Source organism: Taudactylus pleione, unplaced genomic scaffold, assembly GCF_031769625.1.
Source record: "Taudactylus pleione unplaced genomic scaffold, aTauple2 ptg000306l, whole genome shotgun sequence".
Lineage (NCBI taxonomy): Eukaryota > Metazoa > Chordata > Amphibia > Anura > Myobatrachidae > Taudactylus > Taudactylus pleione.
Window position 1 is genome coordinate 2,572,574 of NW_028284707.1, and position 22,044 is coordinate 2,594,617.

Below are 22,044 nucleotides of genomic sequence, written 5' to 3' on the forward strand. Positions count from 1 at the left end.
CCAATAGCAGAAGATCATTCAGTATTATGCAGTATTCAAACAGAATACCAATCAGATGTACAACTATATTAATTCCTAGGAGCACCACCAACATCTTATTATTGATATGGATATGAACCAAGAATAACTTACAGTTGGTTATAAACTTATACTACATTACACATATCACAATTACTACTCCTGTGCCGGATCTATTTCCCACTTCCCCTGTTTCCCAACCATTATATAAGTTATAAATAGGTGCTCTTGACCCAATTCAATCATAGCAAAACTCAACAATTTCTGACCGGTTTTTGGAATAAAAGAAATTGCCAGTTAAGTGGTAAAGTTAAATGAGCACTTACAAATTTTAGGGGCGTATTAATTATCAAGGGCCGATAATTTAGTACCCAATTTGCCGTGAGTTGCACTGACACTAGTGCTCATGTTCAGATGGATAGTCTGCACCTCCATAAGGCTGGTGCAATGTTTGATGATGCAGCCGATGATGCGTCCTAATGCGCACAGTGGTCGGATTAGCGCCGCAGCCAGTTGGTGGCTCTGGACGAATCCCATTGGCTGTAGCATTAGCATAAAGACGCAGTCGAAGCGGCATTAGCGCACACCCTTGAATCGAGACCTAAACCAACGTAGATGCAGACTAGTTTGGATTTGAGGCCCAGACTGAATCTTATTAAATTGACCCCTTAGTATCTAATGGATATTTAGAGGCACTTTGTGTATGCAGTCTCAGAGTAACTAAAGCTGGGATCCGTGGCTGTCCATAGTCTGTTTATAACATGTGAATTGGGCCTTTTATCTAACTATGGAACTTTTTCTTTTATGATTGACATAAAGGATTTTGGATTGAACGGCCTCAGAGTGGGGATTCTTTATACAAAAAACCAAGAAGTCCTGGACTCCATGTATCCTCTGGCATTTTTCCACCAGTGCCCAGGACCCACACAGAACATGGTGTATCAGTTTCTCCGAGACAGAGGTCAGTCCCCACTTTTTCTAGCTACCTCCATGCAGGCTGGTCACATAAATCTAGATCTACAGTTTGTTCTGGATCTATGGAGAGCAGTGTTGACACGATGGTGAGTTTATTTGCTAATGAAACGCGTGCAGTCCTGTGGACCAGTGCGTATGACTGTTATAGTGGACGCTCTCTGAACACTTGCTTTGTGCAATCGCTGCCGGGTGCATGAATAGCTGGCACTGGCAATGGCCATGTGTTCCACCATGAAGGGAACTCAATGACCAATGATTGCTCCAGTGATAGATTTAGAATAGAGATGAGCGGTTCGGATTTGCTGAACACTGAACACACCCGAACTTGGAGGTTCCGAGTAGAACCAGGTTCCGTCTGGGGTCTTCCCGCAAGTTTGGAACTCGGATGTAAAAACCAGGTCTCGGGTTTTGGATTGCATGTAAACAGGTGCAAATTACATGATTTTAGCTCAACACTTGATGGCGGTTTTACAAAAAACCATAACTAAAACACAGGGTTCTGCGCACATCTTTCATTTAGAACAAGTAGAGGTGTTGTACATACTAACCAATCAGATTCTAGCTATCATTTTATAGAATGTACTAGATAAATGATAGCCACAATCTGATTGGTCGCTATGGGAAACACCTCCACTTGTCCTTTTTAGAAAGTTTGATAAATCTCCTGCTAAGTGGCTAGAAAGGTGATGGCTGTTTTTATCACTTACCAATGGCACCTGGGTGCTGCTCTTTATACTAGCTACTAGTAGGGTGGTAGGGATCATTTGTGGAGTTAGCAATGGTGCTTGCACCTGGTTTTAATCAGCCACAGAACCTGTGTAATTAATTAGTATCCAGAACTAAAGGGATGATACGATAAGGCTAATAAATATAATAGGTAATGCTAAAACCATATTCAGTGTACTTATTGCTTTTAGTTAAGGGATGAGCGGGTTCGGTTCTCAGAGAACCGAACCCACCCAAATTTTGGGAATCTGGGGCGATCCGAGCAAAGCTCGGATCTCCCAGCCTGCCCCGGATCTCTCTCCCGAGGCAAAACCTCTGCTGTCGGATCTCGAGGTTTTGCCTCGATCGGTCATTTTTTAAAATCCCTTTGCCTTTAATGGGCAAAGCACTGATTGGCTGACAGAGCCGTCTGTCACGGCTCTCAGCCAATCAGCGTTAATCCCATGAATGCAGGGAAAAGACAACTAAAAGAAGATGGCGCTGGTCCCCGCGGTCGGCACCCCCGCTGCCGACACACCTGCTGCCGGCACCCCCCGCTGCCGACACACCAGCTGTCAGCACCCACACTGCTGACACCACTGGCTCCCCCATACTGCCGGCACCCTGCATTGAGAACAAACCTGCACTGAGGACACCGCTGGCACCCCCTGTTCTGCCAACTCTACCCTGCACTGAGGACGCTGCCAGCACTCCCACACTGCCAGTCCATGTACTGAGAATACCGTCAGCAACCCCCGCACTGCCGACACCGCTGGCACCCCCGCACTGCCGACACCGCTGGTACCCTTCACTGAGGACACTGCCAACACCACAGCACTGCCATTCCATGTACTGAGGATACTGTCAGCAACCCCCGCACTGCCGACACTGCTGTCACAGTAAGTGTACTTTTGGTGTATCCAATCCACACTGTTTCCAACCTGAACTGCATCCAACCCATTATGTATCCCGCACTGCATTCAACCCACACTGCAGCCGGCCTCCACTGTATCCAACCCACACTGTATCCCGCACTATGGGCCTGATTCAGACCCGCTCACGAGCGCTATGCGCTTGCAAGCGGGTCGATGGTGGCCCAGTGCGCATGCGCACGACGGAGCTGGCTCCGTCGCGCGCATGCGCGAGACCCGGATAGCGACGGGCTATCCGTCGCTCCGGGTCTCGTACCAAAGGGGGAGTGCTGTTGATGTTGAGTGACAGCACGCCCCCTTTGGTGCGCGTGCCGGGCCCATGGGAACGCCTACCGTCTGGGGCCGGCCCCACTGACATCACAAGTGATGTCAGGGGGAGTGCTTTCGGCTCTGTTAGAACCGAAAGCAGTCTGGGGCTTGCGGCAACGAGACCCTACCACAAAGGTCTCGTCGCAAGCCCGATGGTCGCGATGGTCTTGACCATCGCGATCATCTTCCTGGCCGCTCGCTATAGCTGTGGGTGGTCACCCACAGCTATGCGAGCAGCCAGGAGGCCGCTCTGAAAAACAAGAAGGACGGCCCTGATTCAGAGCGAACGATCTGTCAGAGTGTCCGGCTCTGAATCAGGGCCTATATCAGACCCGCACTGTAACCAACCACACTGTATCCCGCAATATATTAGACCCACACTGTGTCCGACCTGCACTGTTTCTGACTCACTGTTTTCAATGGTCAGGGAGATTTTGGGGAACTGTTCAAGAAAAAGTCTGATTGATCAGGGCTTTACAAGGGACAGTCATTGGTGGCCCGGTACCCCCCATGAGGAAAATACAGATTGGGCAGTGAGAATAGGCATGTGCTGGGGGCGACTAATTGTTTTGACCAAGAATATTCTATGCACAATGTAAATTTTTAGTAAATATCTGAGTTGCATTGTTACTTTCTATTGAACGTACTTGTGAGTTGGTTTGGCCTATACCTATGTTGGTGAACAATATTGTGTGAGGTGGTCAAAATTGACTGGAAATAAATGTTATTGAGGTTAATAATACTGTAGGGACAAAAAAAGGCCCAAATGATGTGATTTTAGCTATTTTTATAATTTTTTGAAAAAAAATCCAGATCCAAAACCAAAACCGAAAAACAAAACACCAAGGAAAAAAATCCAAAACCAGATTCAGGCCCTGATTCAGAGGCGCTCGCTCTGAATTAGGGCGGGCCGTTTTTTTTTTTTGTTCACCGGCCTCCAGGCCGCTCGCTAAGCTGTGAGTGACCACCCACAACTTTAGCGGGCGGCCTGGCGATGGTCTCGATTATCGCGACCATCGGACTTGCGACAAGACCTTTGTGGTAGGGTCTCGTTCCATTGCAAGCCCCAGTGAACTTCCTGCTCTAATAGAGCAGGAAGTTTACTACTGACATCACTGGTGATGTCAGTAGGGCCGCCCACAACGGCAGGCGTTCCTTCAGGAACACCCCCGTTTGTCCAGCCACCCCCCCTGCACGCCTACAAAACGGGGCGAGCTGTCAATCACAATCGACAGCTGCCCTGTCTTGTAGTGAGTCCTGCAGTGAGTGAAAATTCACTCGCTACGGGGCCCGCGCACGCGCAGTGTGCACGCCATGCATGCGCACTGCCTGGCTATCAACCCGCTTGCGAGCGCTATGTGCTCGCAAGCGCGTCTGAATCAGCACTCAGATCCAAAACCAGGGGAGATCCAGATCCAAAACCAAAACAGGGGGTCAGGGCACGGCCGCATTTACCGCTAGGCATCCTAGGCGGATGCCTAGGGCCCGCAGGTCTCAGGGGGCCCGGCCACGGGCCCCCCCGGAAACCGCCTCTGGAGAGAGCTTGCATTTTAACACCACCTCCTCCTTCCCTGTCCTGGTAGGAGCAGGGCTCTGGACATGCTGCTGCTGTGTCTCCTCTCACCGGCCGGTGCCAGCAGCAGCACCACCATGTCCAGAGCCCTGCTCCTACCAGGACAGGGAAGGAGGAGGTGGCGTTTCAGTAAAGGGCCAGTGAACACTTGTCTCTGAAGTGATCGGAGGATATTGAAGCCTCCGATCGCTTCAGAGCCAGCGTTCCCAGTGATGCACTGTCATGACGTCACCCGCGACGTGAGGAGCCTGCGGAGCCGCGACTGCTTGATCAAGTTAGATGCAGTCAGTGCGGCTGCGGGAGCTTCAGCCCGGACGACGGCCGCGTGGAGTGAGGTAATTAGGGGATGGGGATGGGGGACTACTACTACAGGGGCAAAAGGCACAACAAAAGGGGCACTACTACAGGGGCACTACTACTACTACAGGGGCACTACTTTAAAGGGCACAACTACAGGGGGCAATACATATAGGCACAACTACAGGGGGCCCTGCATAAGGGCACTGCTACAGAGGGCATTACATAAGGGGCCCTGCTTAATGGGCACTGCTACAGGGGGCATTACATAATGGGCACTGCTACGGGGGGCATTGCATAAGGGGCCCTGCTTAATGGGCACTGCTACAGGGGGCATTGCATAAGGGGCACTAGTACAGGGGCATTGCATGGGGAGGGGTCTATGCTGACTGCTGAGACGGGAGAGGGGGTCAGTGAAAGAGCGGGTCTGTGCTGTGAGAGGAGGAGGGGGGTTCCGTGCTGAGAATCAGAAATTAATTAGTGCTATGGAATGTTTGAGGGAGGGGGGCCCCAAAACTGGTATCTTGCCTAGGGCCCCATGAGATCTACATCCGGCTCTGGGTCAGGGCACATCTCTACTTTTAGTTAGTCAGACTAACCAATACAGTATGTCCCAAGCAGCTAAGAGCGGAGGGAGGTAACTAATTGGGATTATTAAAGTGTGTGACCTGTATGCTGTGAGTCCTCTGTGCCTCATATATGTAGAGAATGTACAGAATGTAGGTAACGCACATATTATTCCTACTGTTCCCACTCTACCACGCCGCAGGCACCGCCAAGTACTCAATCACTGCACCGCCTAGGGAATGTAGTCGTTATGTCGGCATTCTGAATGATGATTTTTTTTGCAAGTGTTCTGTGGGCGTGTAGCGGAATTGCCGGCTATTTAGAGGTGCGCGTGCACAGACATGGTCTCACTTCAGGCGGATCTCTGGCACCAGGTATAGGGCTGGTACAAATGTGCATTGTCCGTGAAGGCGGCTACTTTAACGAGCAGACCGATAGGGGCGGTGTGCCACATAGATGCGGCCAAATACATAGATCCTCATATATTTCCGAGCTCGCAGTGTGGCCGTCTTGTGTGCTATTCTGCATTGAGCCCTGAATGTTTAGTCTATGAATAGAGCTGGGATGATAGTCGCTCATCTCTATTCTCTGTTACAGTGTAAAGTTTAATCGGCTGCGATCCCATGGTTGGTGCTCAGAAACACTCATTTCACGCATACCGTGTTCCGCTGGTAGATGGATCCATCCGTATGCACTAGCGAACTCCATTAGTGTGTCTAATGGTGCATACATACGGTCAGATTTGTTGTCCGATATAAACGATAAAGATTTTAAAAATCGTTCATATCTGAAAGAAAATCTGACATGTGGGCCTGCAACGATGAACGATGCGTGTTCCCGCTTGTCAGATAACAATATCTGACATCCTCTGTGTTTGCAGTCAGGTTTTGACGATTTCATTCATTTTAATACTGTCTGAAATTGTTCAATCGTATAAAATCGTTGGTAAAATCGTTCAATCGTTCATCTGAAAGATCTGGCCGTGTGTTTGCACCATAAGTCTGATCTGGCATCAGCACGGTCGCCGAATTCTTTCCTTAGCGCATGCGTGGTATCCTGAGGTCCGCGAGACCCATCCACATAAATTGTATGTTACACATACAATGTTTTTCTGATTCCGAAACTCCCCCGGGCCTGACCTGCTCAGGTTTTCCTGTAATCAGTATATTGACAGTTATTAATATTATTGTTGTTATTATTAGAAGAAGAGAGAATGAATCATGTATCCACGTGCTACTCACGGCCCTCTCTGATTGTGGTGTGTTTATAGACTGGCTGGACAATGTATTCTTCCCCATCAATAGACAACGCCTTAAGGAATCACAGATGGCTCTTAGCGCTGGACTGAAGGAGATCGGAATACCAGTGTTCAGCTGGTCCACAGGGATCTTCGTGTGGGCTGACTTCAGGAAAGTATGTTCTCCATCAATACATTGTCACATAAGGGTCATATACAGTATGGGATGTAGTCAGGATCCCGACCATCAGAATGCAAATGGTCACAGTACCGACGGTAAGTATTAGGGGAGGTTAGGTTTAGGCACTAGGGGAGGTGTAGGGTTAGGCTGCTGGAAGGGTGGGTTAGGGTTAGGCTGTGGGGCGGGACGCTTAGGGTTTGGCTGTGGAAGGGGATGGTTAGAGGTAGGTTGCGAGAGAGGTTAGGAGAGGCTGCGTGAGAGGTTAGAGTAAGGCTGCGGGAGGGGTGGGTTAGGGTTAGCCTGCGGGAGGGGATGGTTAGTGTTAGGCCGCGGAAGGGGTGGGTTAGTGTTAGGCCGCGGAAGGGGTGGGTTAGTGTTAGGCTGCGGGAGGGGTGGGTTAGGGTCAGGCTGCGGGAGGGGTGGGTTAATATTAAGATTTGTGTTAAAATACTTACCAAATGTGGATTTTGGCTGTTGGGATGCTACTGTCAGTATCCTGCCTGTCGGCATTCTGACTGTCCGTATCCCGTACCCAACCCTTCAGGACATAGAACAGTGGGCAAAATCCGCCAGCTGGCTGGGTGGGGGAGCAGCGCGACGGGGCCGGGACATTATGAAATGCTGAGGGACAGATAGAATAATAGGAAAACAGGGATAAATCCGATACTCAGCTGTTAAGAAGATCCACTACAAAAGAGGCTGGGCTGAGTTCTAGCCCAACCTAACTCCTCCTTCCAACAATCCCATAGGATCATCAAACCAGCTGACATACATACATTTACCCAGCAACAAGGCTGTCATAAACACTAACACCCAGCAGAAAACCAGCAATCTTATCTATTCTCAATCCTATACAGATTTCGTCTTCCATAGTCACTTGTCATTTATTATTTATTTATTAAACAAATGTTGCGGGAAATCACCTCAAAACTGAAGTTTTTTGGGCGATATGCTATATTGCTTACCAAGCTTCACATTCCATAGCCCGGCCCCGATATCTAACTCCATGTTAAGATGGCGTCAGCCATTGTAGCCTCCAGGATACATATCGCAGATTTTACTGGGAGAGGGATCCCCTGGTGACTGTGAATGTGTAGTAGGCCACCAGGGTTTCCCGCAGCGCAAAGTGAATTGATTGCAACAGGATTTCTTATTGCCGCGAATAAGGGCGATAAGAAATTTTAATTATTGAATCTCATTAATAAATGGGCCCCTATGTCACACGAACATACGTGCACTTTGTTCTTAACTATTGAGTACTTCTTTTATACACATTTATTTATGTAATGTTTTAATTGCTTTAAAAAAAACAGGCAGGTTATCCAGAGGGGTGTAGTGCAAAATGTTGACTTCAGAATGTCGACATGGGTGTTACATTTACATGTGCCATGTCGGCATGCACATTGTGAATGTCGACAGTTGGCATGCTGACATAACATTTTCTACTGTTAGAGCCCTACCCTAGCCCTAAACATAACCTTAACCGCAGCCTAACTCTAACTCTAAACCTAATCTTAAACCTGTAATGTCTGTTGAAAAGGGAGTGCGCTACTGTGCGAACTCCATTTTGTTCCTTCAGGGAGGCTTCATTTCCTGTTCCAAGATGGCCACCGAAGTTACTACTGAAAAAGGGGGGGGGTCATCTATCTACTGTGAGAGAGTGAATCAATGGGAGATGGATGTCTCCCACTTAGCTCTGAGAGACCGGGCGTATTATCCTGTATTAACTGCTGTTCCAGCATCCTGTACTGCTACACGTAAGGTATATACAGTCACCGGCTGGTGAGTTGTAACACACCCCGCTCCGCTCAAGCTATGCTTCCTCATAACCAGAGTGAGGGGGATATGTACCAAAGCTTGGAAAAGGAGATAAAGAACCAGTCAGCTCCTAACTTTACGTGTTTGAAAAATGACAAACGCTGATTGGTTGGTACTGAGTGAACCGGCAAACACCGGCAGCGCGTGCTGATGCGAGCGCTACTGTCTGACAGGAGGAGATGTCACGGCAAAGACCGCTCTGCTGGAGCTGTCTGCCGTGTGTCTCCTCCTGAGAGGGGGGAACTTACCTCTAACACTTCGCGGGCACAGTTCCTGCCCATACCAGCTGTTGTTCTGCGTGATGACCGGTCGGTGCTTCCTGTGACGTCGCTGGATGTGTCACGCGACCGTGTGGAAATAGATGGTTCCTCTGCCCGCGTGTAAAAGGGGGGTATTCCAGGATGAAGTAGGCAGGCGTTCGTGGTTCTTGGTTATAGCAAAAAATATGAATTCATATTTTTAGCTATAACCAAGAACCACGAACACCTGCTTACTGTCAGGAGCCCCAAGAAGAAACTCCCGGGCATCTCTACATAGCGCATCATCCCAGCACATCAACGTTAGTGGGACGCCACTGACATTAACTATTTTTTCATCAAGACTTTATCCTCTGCATTGAGACTTATTTACAACATCTGTTCTGGCCCTTGGACAATACAGATCATAGTTTTTGAACCAAGCTCCCTTCCACCTAACATTGGATCTCACCCATCCCCATCAACCTGTTACTATTATTCTACACACTGGCTCACACAAGCTCTGATCATTCACACTGATCAAGTTAGTGCATGTGCATGTTTTCAGTCCTTCAAGGTTTGAGCACACATCATGTGCAGGTTTTCCAGTTGTTCTATGGCTTAGCATTTTTTACATACCAATAAATATTTTCTTTACCTTTACTTCTGTTTATGTTTTGGTACAATTCATACATGGTTACCATTGACAATTGTCATTTGGTACAAGGTTTTCTGTTTGCTATATTTTTTTATGTTATATTTTATTATATCTACCATTTAGATCCCATTTGTAGACCACCTTTTCCTTCCCCCCAGGTGTATTCTTCATCAGCCAATACTCACACCATTTGTAATTAGTTTATCTGGTCCTAAACAGTACACATATCAGCTGAGCGCAGTATAATTTATTCCTTTGTTGCATTCATCCAGCATCACTGGGCACACACACACACACACATATTTTCACTCTCTTTGTCCTCTATTGAACTAAACACAGCGGTTCAGCACACACAGAGAGTGAGTTTTAAGCGCAGACCTTCTGCATATGTTTACATATGCCCCTCTTTCAAACATTGTCCTAGAAGAATAAGGGATTTTCTTCAGTTAGGTTTTGCTGCTAACCACCAGAACCCCCATCTAAATGAGCGCCTGTGACACCATTTTTCTATTAAAATTCTATTAATCCCCGTACCAGGCTGCACCAACACATGGGGCTTCTAGACATCAGGAAAGGTAGGGAAACTAAGGCAGACCGAGTATTCACAGAACTTAGCAGTACCACTAGTTTACAGACCAATACCAATCAATTCTGTGACACTTTCCTATCCCTAGAAAAACGAATTACTAAAGAATCTAAAATTTGGTGGAACACTAAAACATTGGAATGGTACCTGACAAACAACCTTATACCTAAGGGTCTAAAGATTAAAAAATCTCCCACACATACCGTATATACTCGAGTATAAGTCGACCCGAATATAAGCCGAGGTACCTAATTTTACCACAAAAAACTGGGAAAACTTATTGACTTGAGTATAAGCCTAGGGTGGGAAATGCAGCAGCTGGTAGTGCCCCCAGTAGTAATCCCCCCTGGTAGTGCCCTCAGTGGTAATCCCCCCTTTTAGTGCCCCCAGTAGTAATCCCCCCCTGGTAGTGCCCCCAGTAGTAATCCCCCCTGGTAGTGCCCCCAGTGGTAATCCCCCCTTTTAGTGCCCCCAGTGGTAATCCCCCCTTTTAGTGCCCCCAGTAGTAATCCCCCCTTTTAGTGCCCCCAGTAGTAATCCCCCCTGGTAGTTCCCCCAGTGGTAATCCCCCCTTTTAGTGCCCCCAGTAGTAATCCCCCCCTGGTAGTGCCCCCAGTGGTAATCCCCCCTTTTAGTGCCCCCAGTAGTAATCCCCCCCTGGTAGTGCCTCCTGTAGTAATCCCCCCTGGTAGTGCCCCCAGTAGTCCCCCCCCCCAGTAGAGAGAGACGTAATAAAAAAATAAAAAAAACACTTACCTGAAACCCCCGCTCCTGGTCCCGCCGCTATCAGCTCCTCCGTCCGCTTTGCATGGGAGAGACGTCATTACATCTTGACGTCTCTCCCATTACCCACTACAGGAGCCGGAAGATGGCTCCCGCAGTGGGAGCAGTAGCAGCCGATGCACTCTCATCGGCTGCTGATTACGATTACAACAAACACACAGCTGCCGGCTCCGGCGGCTGTGTGTTTGTGCAGTGTAGCGCTGACCGAACTCCGTCCGGTCAGCGCTACACACATCACTCGAGTATAAGCAGAGGAGGTGCTTTTTCAGCACAAAAAATGTGCTGAAAAACTCAGCTTATACTCGAGTATATACGGTAATTTAGAGAACACTGATTTCATGCTCAAATGGGAATCAATACTCCATGACTGTTCCCGTAACCTAATCGGTCTCATTTTGGAAAAACATCAACCTGAACTTGACACTCTAAACACAGATATTAAGTGCCTTTATGATAAGCTTGAGACTTACAAAGATGATGAAGAATTCATAAATTTAGAAAGACTTACACATAACAGATTGCAAAAACAGGAAGATAAATTAATACTCATTAAAACCTCAAAAATAATCAGAGACAAAGTTGGCAAAAAAGAAGCCATTTTACACAAAGACAACATCTTAAAGAAACAAAAAAAGAAAGCGACACATACCCCAAACAAACATAAACAAACTCTAGTCACCACAAGAGGACAAAAGAGCCCAATATACAAAAAATTAAACTTGACATACCAGCAATTTATGACCCAGTTACACTCTAACACTAAAAACATCACGCAACAAGACCAAGTTAAACAATACAAAGAACAAAGAGAATCCACCTCAGATAGAGAAACGGACATATCAGTTGACACTACCTTTTCCACATATAGCATATACGAAGATAATGAGTACGATCAATTAGCAAGGTTGTCAATTGAAAAAGGTTTAACAATAGAGCTAGACAAAACAATCCCCACCAACGAAAATAATATAATTCAAACTGACCCCCATAGGACTGACATTGACAAAAAACCTGGGGAGCACATTTTTTAGAACTGGATGCAGGCCTGCGAGGATCTTTGCAACACCCAGAACAAAAGGAAAAGAGACGAATCAGGAGAGGGTGCAGAGGAGGGACAAGCAAAACATCCAAAAAACACACTAATGACCAATCAAACAACACAGGGAGAACAGGAATCTTCAATTTAAGCACAGTCCAGCTTGACAATGCACATATTTCCCTCCTTAATAAAGGTTTGAACTTTGCACCTAGAAAATGTCTCAACAAATTTGAGACTTATTTAGACATTCATCGATTTACAAGAAAGCTTACCCTGGCTAAATATTTCACAAAAAATCCTTAGATGCGTCAGAACCAAGAGCCTAACACCACACAGTATAGGCATACAGACCTCAAACCACCTTCCATATTTTACCCTTCGCATATGAAAGGGCCATTAATAGAAACTTTTGAAAATTTAGTGTCTAAGGATTTAGATGAGTTACCAACCAAAATACCACCTAGGAACATGAATTTAACCTGAAAAGAAAAACAAGCTTTGAATGAACTTACTCAAAACGATAAACTCATAATAAAACCAGCAGACAAAGAGGGTGGCCCAACTACTCAATACCAAACTCTCTTGAAAAAATTACTACATGAAGGTTTAACAAAAGGGATTCTAACACAACAGGAATACAAATACATTGACAACCCCCATCCAGTCATTCCAGTAATGTATTATCTACCGAAAATTCATAAAAACATCACACAGCCACAGGACGCCCCATAATATCTGGAAGTAACTCACTTCAAACCTTTCATAATATATCGACATCTTTCTACAACCATATGTACAAATCCAAAAATCATACATCCGTGGCACAACAGACATTCTTCAAAAATTATACAAGCTTGACTGGTCCAGAGATTATTGGCTCTGTACTAGCGACGTAACTTCATTATACACGGTCATTAACCATAAACAAGGAACAGAATCACTTAAACACTTCTTAGAACAAGACACGAACATGACGAACACACAAACCAACTTCATAGCTGACTGTATACAGTTTATTTTACAGCACAATTATTTTTGGCTTCAGGGCAGCCACTACAGACAAGACACTGGGACAGCAATGGGGACCAGGTTTGCCCCGAGCTATGCTAACCTTTTATGAGTAGGTGGGAGGAGCGCACCATCTGGTCAGAGCATAGATTCTGGACAAACCTGGTCCTCTGGAGACGTTTTATAGATGACGTCATGTTCATCTGGCATGGGGACAAACAAAAATTACTAGAATTCCTTCAAGATATCAATCAGAACGACAATAACCTCATCTTCAAGACAAACTGTAGCAAAACACAAGTCAATTTTTGGACATAACTATATATATTGAAAACGATCAAATTTGCACCAAAACCTGCAACAAGCCAGTCGATGTAAATAATTATATATACTCTCAAACAGTGGGCATCACCCAAATTGGTTAGAAAATATCCCGACAGGTCAATTTACAAGAATCAGGAGAAATTGTAGCAACTTGGCCAATTACGTAACACAAGGAAATGTATTAGAACAATAATTTGTCAACAAAGGCTATGACAAAGTAAAGGTCCATAAAACATTTGAAAAAATTGAGACCACTGATAGAAACACGTTATTGACATATAAGACAAAAACAAAAAAACCTTCTGACCTTTTGTTTATAACACAATACAACGATAACTACAAACAATTCAATAAGATACTACAAAAACATTGGCACATATTGCTAGGGGATGAAACCCTTATTCTTCCTGCAAAACCAAAGATTGTATTTAGAAGAGCCCCGAACTTTAAACAAAAGCTAGTACACAGTCATTTGCCATTAAAAGAGCAAACACAAAAAACATTGAGAAGGCAACAACTCACCCCAGGGTTCTTCTATTGCGGAAGGTGCCCACCATGTAAACTCTCAAGGAACTTCACCACCAAAAATACCTGTACATTTACCTCCAAGCAGACAAATATAGAATTCAAAATACAAGTTCATATAACCTGTGACCACGAAGGAGTAATCTACCTCATCACCTGTCCCTGTGGGCAACAATATATTGGAAGAACAACCAGGAAATTAAAAATACGGATTTTGGAACATATAAGAAACATTCGGAGAGGTTTGGATACACATAATCTATCCAACCACTTCAAACTGTATCACAACCAAGACCCAACAGGTATACTTTTCTTAGGCATTCAATCAGTTAAAAAGAATTGGAGGGGAGGTGACCATAATCAAAAAATAAATAAAGAAGAACTTAAATGGATGGTGACCTTAAAAACACTAGCCCCTTATGGACTAAACCTTGATAACGAGGTAAAAGCAGTTATCACAGGGAAAAATGGGTAAAGAAGGGAAGTAGAATTTATTCACAATTCTGAGAATAGTTTTTTTGACAGATCATTTATTTACGGATCCATGCAAGACAATTTCTATTAGTAGAATATACCAATTAGAGATAGCTTTATTGTTATTGTTATTATTATTATTTTTTTAAATAATTTTATTTAATTATTATTTTTATTTTGTATGTAATGTCTATTGTTAATTTCAACATCAGAGCCTTACAAAATTATTAAATTATTACATCTCATCATGTAATGAATATATTTATTTACATCATTACACTTTTTTACACAAAGTACATATCTTACTCAAAACATCCAAATTAGTAATACCCACTTTTATTAGTTTTACTTTATTATTCCCTTAATCATTAAGGAGAATAAATAAAAATAAGTACCAATTGATCGCAATTTTAGGAATAATTTTTGTCTGCTGAACAAGCTCATATTTAAGAGCACACTCCAATTAACCTACTGAAACCACCACCTGATATTACCACATTATTATTCACCACAATTACCTCTGGAAGGATTCATCTTTAACTTAAACAACAAATCCCTTTTATAACCATTCTTATCAAGAAACGACATAAGCCAAGTGTGTGTATATATTATATTATTGATGTAAAATGGAGACTGTGCCAATTATCCAGACAAACCCCCATGATGTCACAAGCTGACGAATAAATACCACCCATAGCAGGACTACATTCACCTAACTCCCTAAGGAAGGCCGCACGGCAGACACGCGTAGGAGATCATTCCCCTATTCATATTTTTTGCTATAACCAAGAACCACGAACGCCTGCCTACTTCATCCTGGAATACCCCCCTTTTAACGCGGGAAGAGGAACCATCTATTTCCACACGGTCGCGTGACACATCCAGCGGCGTCACAGGAAGCACCGACCGGTCATCACGCAGAACAACAGCCGGCAGGGGTAGGAACAGTGCCCGCGAAGTGATAGAGGTAAGTTCCCCCCTCTCAGGAGAAGACACATGGCAGAGAGCTCCAGCAGAGCGGTGTTTGCCGTGACATCTCCCCCTGTCAGACAGTAGCGCTCGCATCAGCACGTGCTGCCGCTGTTTGCCTGTTCACTCAGACACACGACCGGCACTGCGGCTGCCAGCGACACACGCTGTCAGGAGCATACCTCCGCAGCACCGGGTCCACCCAATCCTAGCCCCAAGAAGAAACTCCCGGGCATCTCTACATAGCGCATCATCCCAGCACATCAACGTTAGAGGGACGCCACTAACATTAACTATTTTTTCATTAAGACTTTGGCCCTCATTCAGAGGCGCTCGCATAATGCGAGCGCTCGTTCTGAATGTGGGCGGCCGCTTCTGTGTTGAAGTGTGGCCTCCTGGTCGCTAGCTAAGCTGTGGGTTACCACCCACAGCTTTAGCGACCGAACAGGTTGATGGTCGCGATGGTGAAGACCATCGGGGCTTGCGACGAGACCCTAAGGTTGGGTCTCGGCAATCGCCAGCCCCAGGGAGCTTCGTGCTCTTATCGAGCAGGAAGCTCCCCACTGACATCACTGCTGATGTCAGTGCGGCCGTCCACAAAACTTCCTTAAGGAACGCCTCCGTTTGTGAAACCACCCCCCCGCCACGCCTACAAAACGGGGCAAGCTGTCGATCAACATCGACAGCCGTCCCTTTTGTAGTGAGCTCCGGAGCGAGAGAATTTCTCTCTCGCTCCGGGGCTTGCGCACGTGCAGTGCGGCCGCTGCGTGTGCACAGGGCCTAAACATCGACCCGATTGCGAGCGGGTCTGAATGAGGTCCTTTATCCTCTGCATTGAGACTTATTTACAACATCTATTCTGGCCCTATTATTCTACACACTGACTCACACAAGCTGTGGGCCTAATTCAGACCCGCTTGCGAGCGCTGAGCGCTCGCAAGTGGGTCGATGTTAGCCCCATCCGTCATGCGCATGCGCGAGACCCGAATAGCGACAGCCAAGCCGTTGCTATGGGTGTCGAACCAAAGGAAGCGTGCTGTCGATGGTGAGTGACAGCACGCCCCCTTTGGTAGGCGTGCCGGGGGCGTGGCTGGCCAGACGGAGGCGTTCCCATGGGAACACCTACCGTCTGGGGCCAGCCCCACTGACATCACTAGTGATGTCGGTGGGAGTGCTTTTGGCTCTGATAGGGCCAAAAGCACTCCAGGGCTTGCGGCCACGAGACCCTACCGCAAGGATCTCATCGCAAGCCCGATGGTCGCGATGGTCTTGACCACCCACAGCTATGTGAGCGGCCAGGAGGCCGGTCAAAAAAGAAAACAGCCCGGCCCTGATTCAGAGCGAGCGCTCTGTCAGAGCGTCCGGCTCTGAATCAGGGCCTGTGATCATTCACACTGATCAAGTTAGTGCATGTGCATGTTTTCAGTCCATCAAGGTTTGAGCACACATCATGTGCAGGTTTTCCAGTTCTATGGTTTAGCATTTTTTACATACCAATAAATATTTTCTTTACCTTTACTTCTGTTTATGTTTTGGTACAATTCATACATGGTTACCATTGACAATTATCATTTGGTACAAGGTGTTCTGTTTGCTATATTTTACTATATTTTTTATGTTATATTTTATTATATCTACCATTTAGATCCCATTTGTAGACCACCTTCTCCTTCCCCCCAGGTGTATTCTTCATCAGCCAATACTCGCACCATTTGTAATTAGTTTATCTGGTCCTAAACAGTACACATATCAGCTGAGCGCAGTATAATTTATTCCTTTGTTGCATTCATCCAGCATCACTGGGCACACACACACACATATATATTTTCACTCTCTTTGTCCTCTATTGAACAAAACACAGCGGTTCAGCACATACAGAGAGTGAGTTTTAAGCGCAGACCTTCTGCATATGTTTACATATGCCCCTCTTTCAAACATTGTCCTAGAAGAATAAGGGATTTTCTTCAGTTGGGTCTTGCTGCTAACCACCAGAACCCCCATCTAAGTGAGCGCCTGTGACACCATTTTTCGATTAAAAATCCCCCCCTAAAAGTCTAAGGTGTAGTATACCGCCCATTATTTGTAAGTTTAGTATAGTGGGGGAACCATTTTTGTGGTGAGTGATCTGCATTTTTAGCAGGTGAATACCTCCCAACTCTGACAAACATCCCAATCGCCAAAATTTGGACCATTGGTTGGTATGAAAATAGTTTTAAAGAAAAGTTCTTGTCGTTTACACTAATTTGTCTTCTACGTTTAGTTTTTAGCTTCCCAGACATTTGAAGCAGAGATGGAATTATGGAAAAAAAATTTTGATGAGAAACTTTACATCATTCCCGGACAAGCCTTTAAATGCTGCGAGCCTGGATGGTTTCGTTTGACCACTGCTTACCCAAGTGACATTTTACTCGTGTGTAAGTAAATCGCCTTCAAACTGACGGAAATTCACAAGTGCATACCTAGAAAACACAAAGGGGTATATACAATTACCCGCGGGACTTCTCCTGCGAGTAATTGGGGCTTGAAAGTCCCGCGGTGCGGGGTTAAGCTATTCAATAAAATAGCTTTTTCCCCACGCTGGGAAAATGTGCTCTCGCGCGCGGGAACACACTGTTTCCGCGAGAAGTGCGGAAACAGTGTGTTATTCTGTCGTGCGTGAGGCCGACAAGGGCAGCTTCGTGCACCTGTTACCTCGCACCTACATGAGGTGCGAGGTAAAGCACGACAGCGGGGGACTCGCGCGCGGGGACTCGTGGACACCCGCGCGTGGAATCCCCATTAATTGACTCACCACCAGCGCGACAATTAGTCACGTGGTAAACCCCGCGGCTAATTGTATATACCCCAAAGTGGGAGTTGTATCAAGCCTCAGAGAGAGATAAAGCTTCTATCCGTTAATTATCTAGCAAGGTCGGTAAAGTTGGGTACACACTGATATATCGGCTGTTCCATTGAATGGTCGATATATCTATAGTACATCGGCGGGATTGTTCACCCGATATGTCTGTGAACGACGTTGTTCACAGACATATCGGATCAGCTCTGAAAGATATATCGGTCATCTGCTGGTGTGTACGGTGGAGCCGCCGATCGCCCGTACACATGCTGCAGGGACCCGCCAATGAGTGACAACTCAACTGGGTGGGCAAATTTAAATGCGGCACATCGGGAAGACGATTGGTAAGTGTGTATACACTGACCAATCGTCAGATAGCCCGACCCGTCGACCTAGTTTGTGCCCAGCTTTAGAAGCTGATTGGTTGCTATGGGCAACTACTCCACTTTAGCTCTCCCCAAGGCTTGAAAGATCTCCCTCAAAGTGAAAAAATATATTCTAAATTTGGTGTCGCAAAGCAACAAATCATAGTAACCCGGTTGCCACAGGTACGTGTCCTGGCTACTAGAACTCCCTGACGCACACTGGCCTTTCCCCAGCTTTCTCATTGTCAGCTTCAAGTGTCATTTATTTTGAAAGAATTCTGCCACAAGTTCAGTCTCAAGAGACCTGTAATCAGAGGGGTTACCCGTATTCCATATGTCCAGGTATTTCGATATGCTAGTCCATTACAGCAATAGGGGAGAGTCGGATAGTATGGATGCGACCTATCCCAGGGGAAAATACTTGGACCAGTAAATCCAGGGAACAGAAAATAAAATAGAATACGTATAGGACTATTTTACAAAATAATGTACACATTCAAATGCTTTATTAAAACAATAAACCATGTTCCCATGATTATCTATTGCTATCGCCGAGAGGGCGATAACTGAACAGTAAATGTGTCGGTGCTCATGTTAAATAGATTTAGCCATACCGTGCATGTGGAAGCGGTTGCCAGCAAACCCAGTAATTCTTATTATTAGGCAGGCAGGAGCGCTGAGAGGTGGGGGGAGCAGGTATTGTTGGTTAGATACAGGGCCTGATTCAGTACATATCGCAGCTACGATTTCGTACGGAACGCAACTGTGAAAATACGCTAATACCTGCCACAGCTCAGCTGGTATAAAGACACCCACTACTGCTTTCTCATATCCGTCCAATGTCGCCAATCTGCATAAGCATCGGTAACATCGATGCACATCGGTCAGTCACGCAAGCATTTACAACAGGTCTGTCCAGCCGCAGACACTTCATGTCTCCTCGCATGCAGACGGCTCTCATGCGGTGTATGCAATCGCAGTGGCTTATTTATGCACGCCCATGAAACGGCGTTCAAACAAACACGCCCTGCGTTTTTCTGACCACCCCACTGTCACCAACCTCAAACGCTGACAGCCTGTCACTCACTTTGCGTGGTATTGCTCTGTGCGTCCAGAATCGCAGGGCAATTGCTGCGCACGCGCTGTGCGGCTTATACGCCTGTGCAATGGCAAACAATCTCTCTGTGTGCATCTGTAATCGCATTTACTACTGAATCAGACCCACAATCTCTAGATGATACATAGTGGGGGAGGACATGTACGGTGAACTGTATGTAATGCTGCACCTATCTTACCCCATCCCAAAGAAAGAAGATTCTTCAATTTATGCAGATTCATGTCAACATACTGTATGTGGACCTGTCCTAATTGTCTTATTTCTGGTTATATTTTAAGAGCCATGCTCTGTTGTGCTATATTAGTACTTGTTTCTGATAACTCTTAAACCATGTACAGAACTAGCCTGTGTGCACAATTCATTGCACAAAACATCAGAAATATATCATGGTCGACCTTGTGTATTTTTTATCACCAGGTATAAAGAAACTGAAGAAAGTATTACAGCGCGGATCAGAATGACAGGATGGGAACTACAAATGCAAATAATGTAATGAGTCCAGCCAAATCGCTAGGCTTTCAAGGGTTTATTAATGTGTTGTTTCAATAAAAGAATTTGTCAGACATTACAGTAGGATTTATTTTCTATCACTCCCTTTTGCTTATAATGATCTCGAGTACTTCTGAAAATCTGGGGTCCCTGGTATGGTACCCCCACAGTTACAGTATGTGCAAAAGAGATATGCTGGGCTGGCACCAACTGGTAATCACTAGTAAGTCTGACAACGCGTTTCTCCGCCGCTGATGGGGATCCACAAATAAATGAAAACCAAGTCTTGGGGGCATATTCAATTAGCTGCGGGAGTTCACCCCGCGGCTTATTGTCACGCTGATCTGATTCAATTAGGGGGGATTCCTCGAGCAGAGTCCCTGAGACCCAGCACGAGTCCCCGCAGTCGGACTTTACTACGCACCTCATGGAGGTGCGAGGTAAAATCTGCGTAAAAAAAGCCTATTCGGCCTCGCATGCATGAGGGAAAAACACACTGATTCCGCAGCTTTCGCGCAATCTGTGTTTACGCGCGCGAGTCCCGATTTAACGACGCGTGGAATAAGCTGTAATTGAATAGCTATTCCCCACGCTGCTGGACTTTGGGCCGGCAATTAGTCGGGGGTGAACTCCTGTGGCTAATTGAATATGCCCCTTAGAAGTGTAAATCCACAAATACAAGTTTAAATGCTTTTAAAGTGAAGAGGATGTTTGAAGTACAGTATATTTGTATGTCTGAACCTGAGCAGAGGAACAAATTATTCCTTACTCTATTATCAGGGGGAGGTGTGTCAAGACTTGGCGAGATATAAATTGGAGAAGTTGCCCAAATCAACCAATCCGTTTCTAACTGTCATTTATCTAGCACTGTCTATGATATGGCAGGAGCTGATTGGTTGCTTTGGGCAAATTCTCCACTTTATCTCTCTCCAAGTCTTGATACATCTCCCCTTCAATGAGCTAGAATCATAGATTTTTCTACAGCCCCTCTGTTGATTCCTACCAATTGCAAGGGACGCCCGGCATTATATTTCCACCACGGCACTGAATAGACTGTTGACTGAACTTTTTTGTTTCGATACAGGATGTAGCTTAAAAAAAACAAAATACTGTGCTCATATATTTTGAGGCATAAAATGATTTATTGCATCTAGAAATGCACAATAGAAACAATATACAACAGACCTAATTTCAATTCCAGTGGGGAAGCAGTCGGGAAGCCGACAGACGGAATCCCGACCGTCGGCTTCCCAACTGTCTAATCCCGGCAAGGGTTAAATGCCAGGCATCAAAATCCCGATGCCTGTCAGTTTACCTACGCCGGGAGCCCAACACCCGGAACCCTGATCGAAGGTAAGCAGGGTGCGGACAGCCGCAGGGAGGGGGGGAGGGTTAGGTTAGTGGCTCCCGTGTGGGACTTAGGGTTAGGCCAGGTGAAGGGGGGGTTAGGGTTAGGCACCCCCGGGGGGAGGTTAGGGTTAGGCACCCCTAATGGAGGGTTAGGGGGGGAAAAAGATTAGGGTTACTTACCTTAATCACAGTTCGGGATTTTCACCCATGTCAGGCTGCCGCTGTCGGGATTTGAACCGCCGGCCGCATGGCCGATCCCATTACAGTGTATTTATAATTTAAAGGTTACTTACTAACACCTCACTGGCCTGGGCTGGTTTTACTATTCTATAGTATGCTGTAATTGTAATATCGCAACAAGTGTATTAGATGCAGATGATGAATACGTTCATACTTTGCCAGGTAGTGGTGAATCCCTCTGTGTTATTTTTTTTGTTTACCTTTTTTGTTGTTCCACCAGAGAGGTAATGAGTGTCACCCCCAAACGCAATGATCAAGTCCCTCTTTCAAGCAGAAGTTTCTTTATGCGAGGCAGAGATTATTAAGTTAGGCTGGGTTGTGCTATGTACATAACCAGTCTAAAGGCAATACATTATAATATTGAACATTCACAATAAAAGTCCTAATAATTGATGAAACGCGTTGGGTTGGCTGATTACGTGAAGACTATGTG

General features: G+C 45.7%; 1 protein-coding gene across 1 annotated transcript in view; it reads left to right on the top strand.

The window, feature by feature from the left end:
* Positions 1–20,034, top strand: part of LOC148511446 (1-aminocyclopropane-1-carboxylate synthase-like protein 1) — a 43,244-nt gene extending 23,210 nt beyond the window's left edge. Inside the window, exons 11-14 of the mRNA XM_088442193.1 lie at positions 838–979; positions 6,647–6,789; positions 17,475–17,628; positions 19,950–20,034. Coding sequence (XP_088298319.1) covers positions 838–979; positions 6,647–6,789; positions 17,475–17,628; positions 19,950–19,993 — 483 coding nt within the window. The 3' untranslated portion in view covers positions 19,994–20,034. The remainder of the gene's footprint in view (positions 1–837; positions 980–6,646; positions 6,790–17,474; positions 17,629–19,949) is intronic.
* The last annotated feature ends 2,010 nt before the right edge of the window (positions 20,035–22,044 follow it).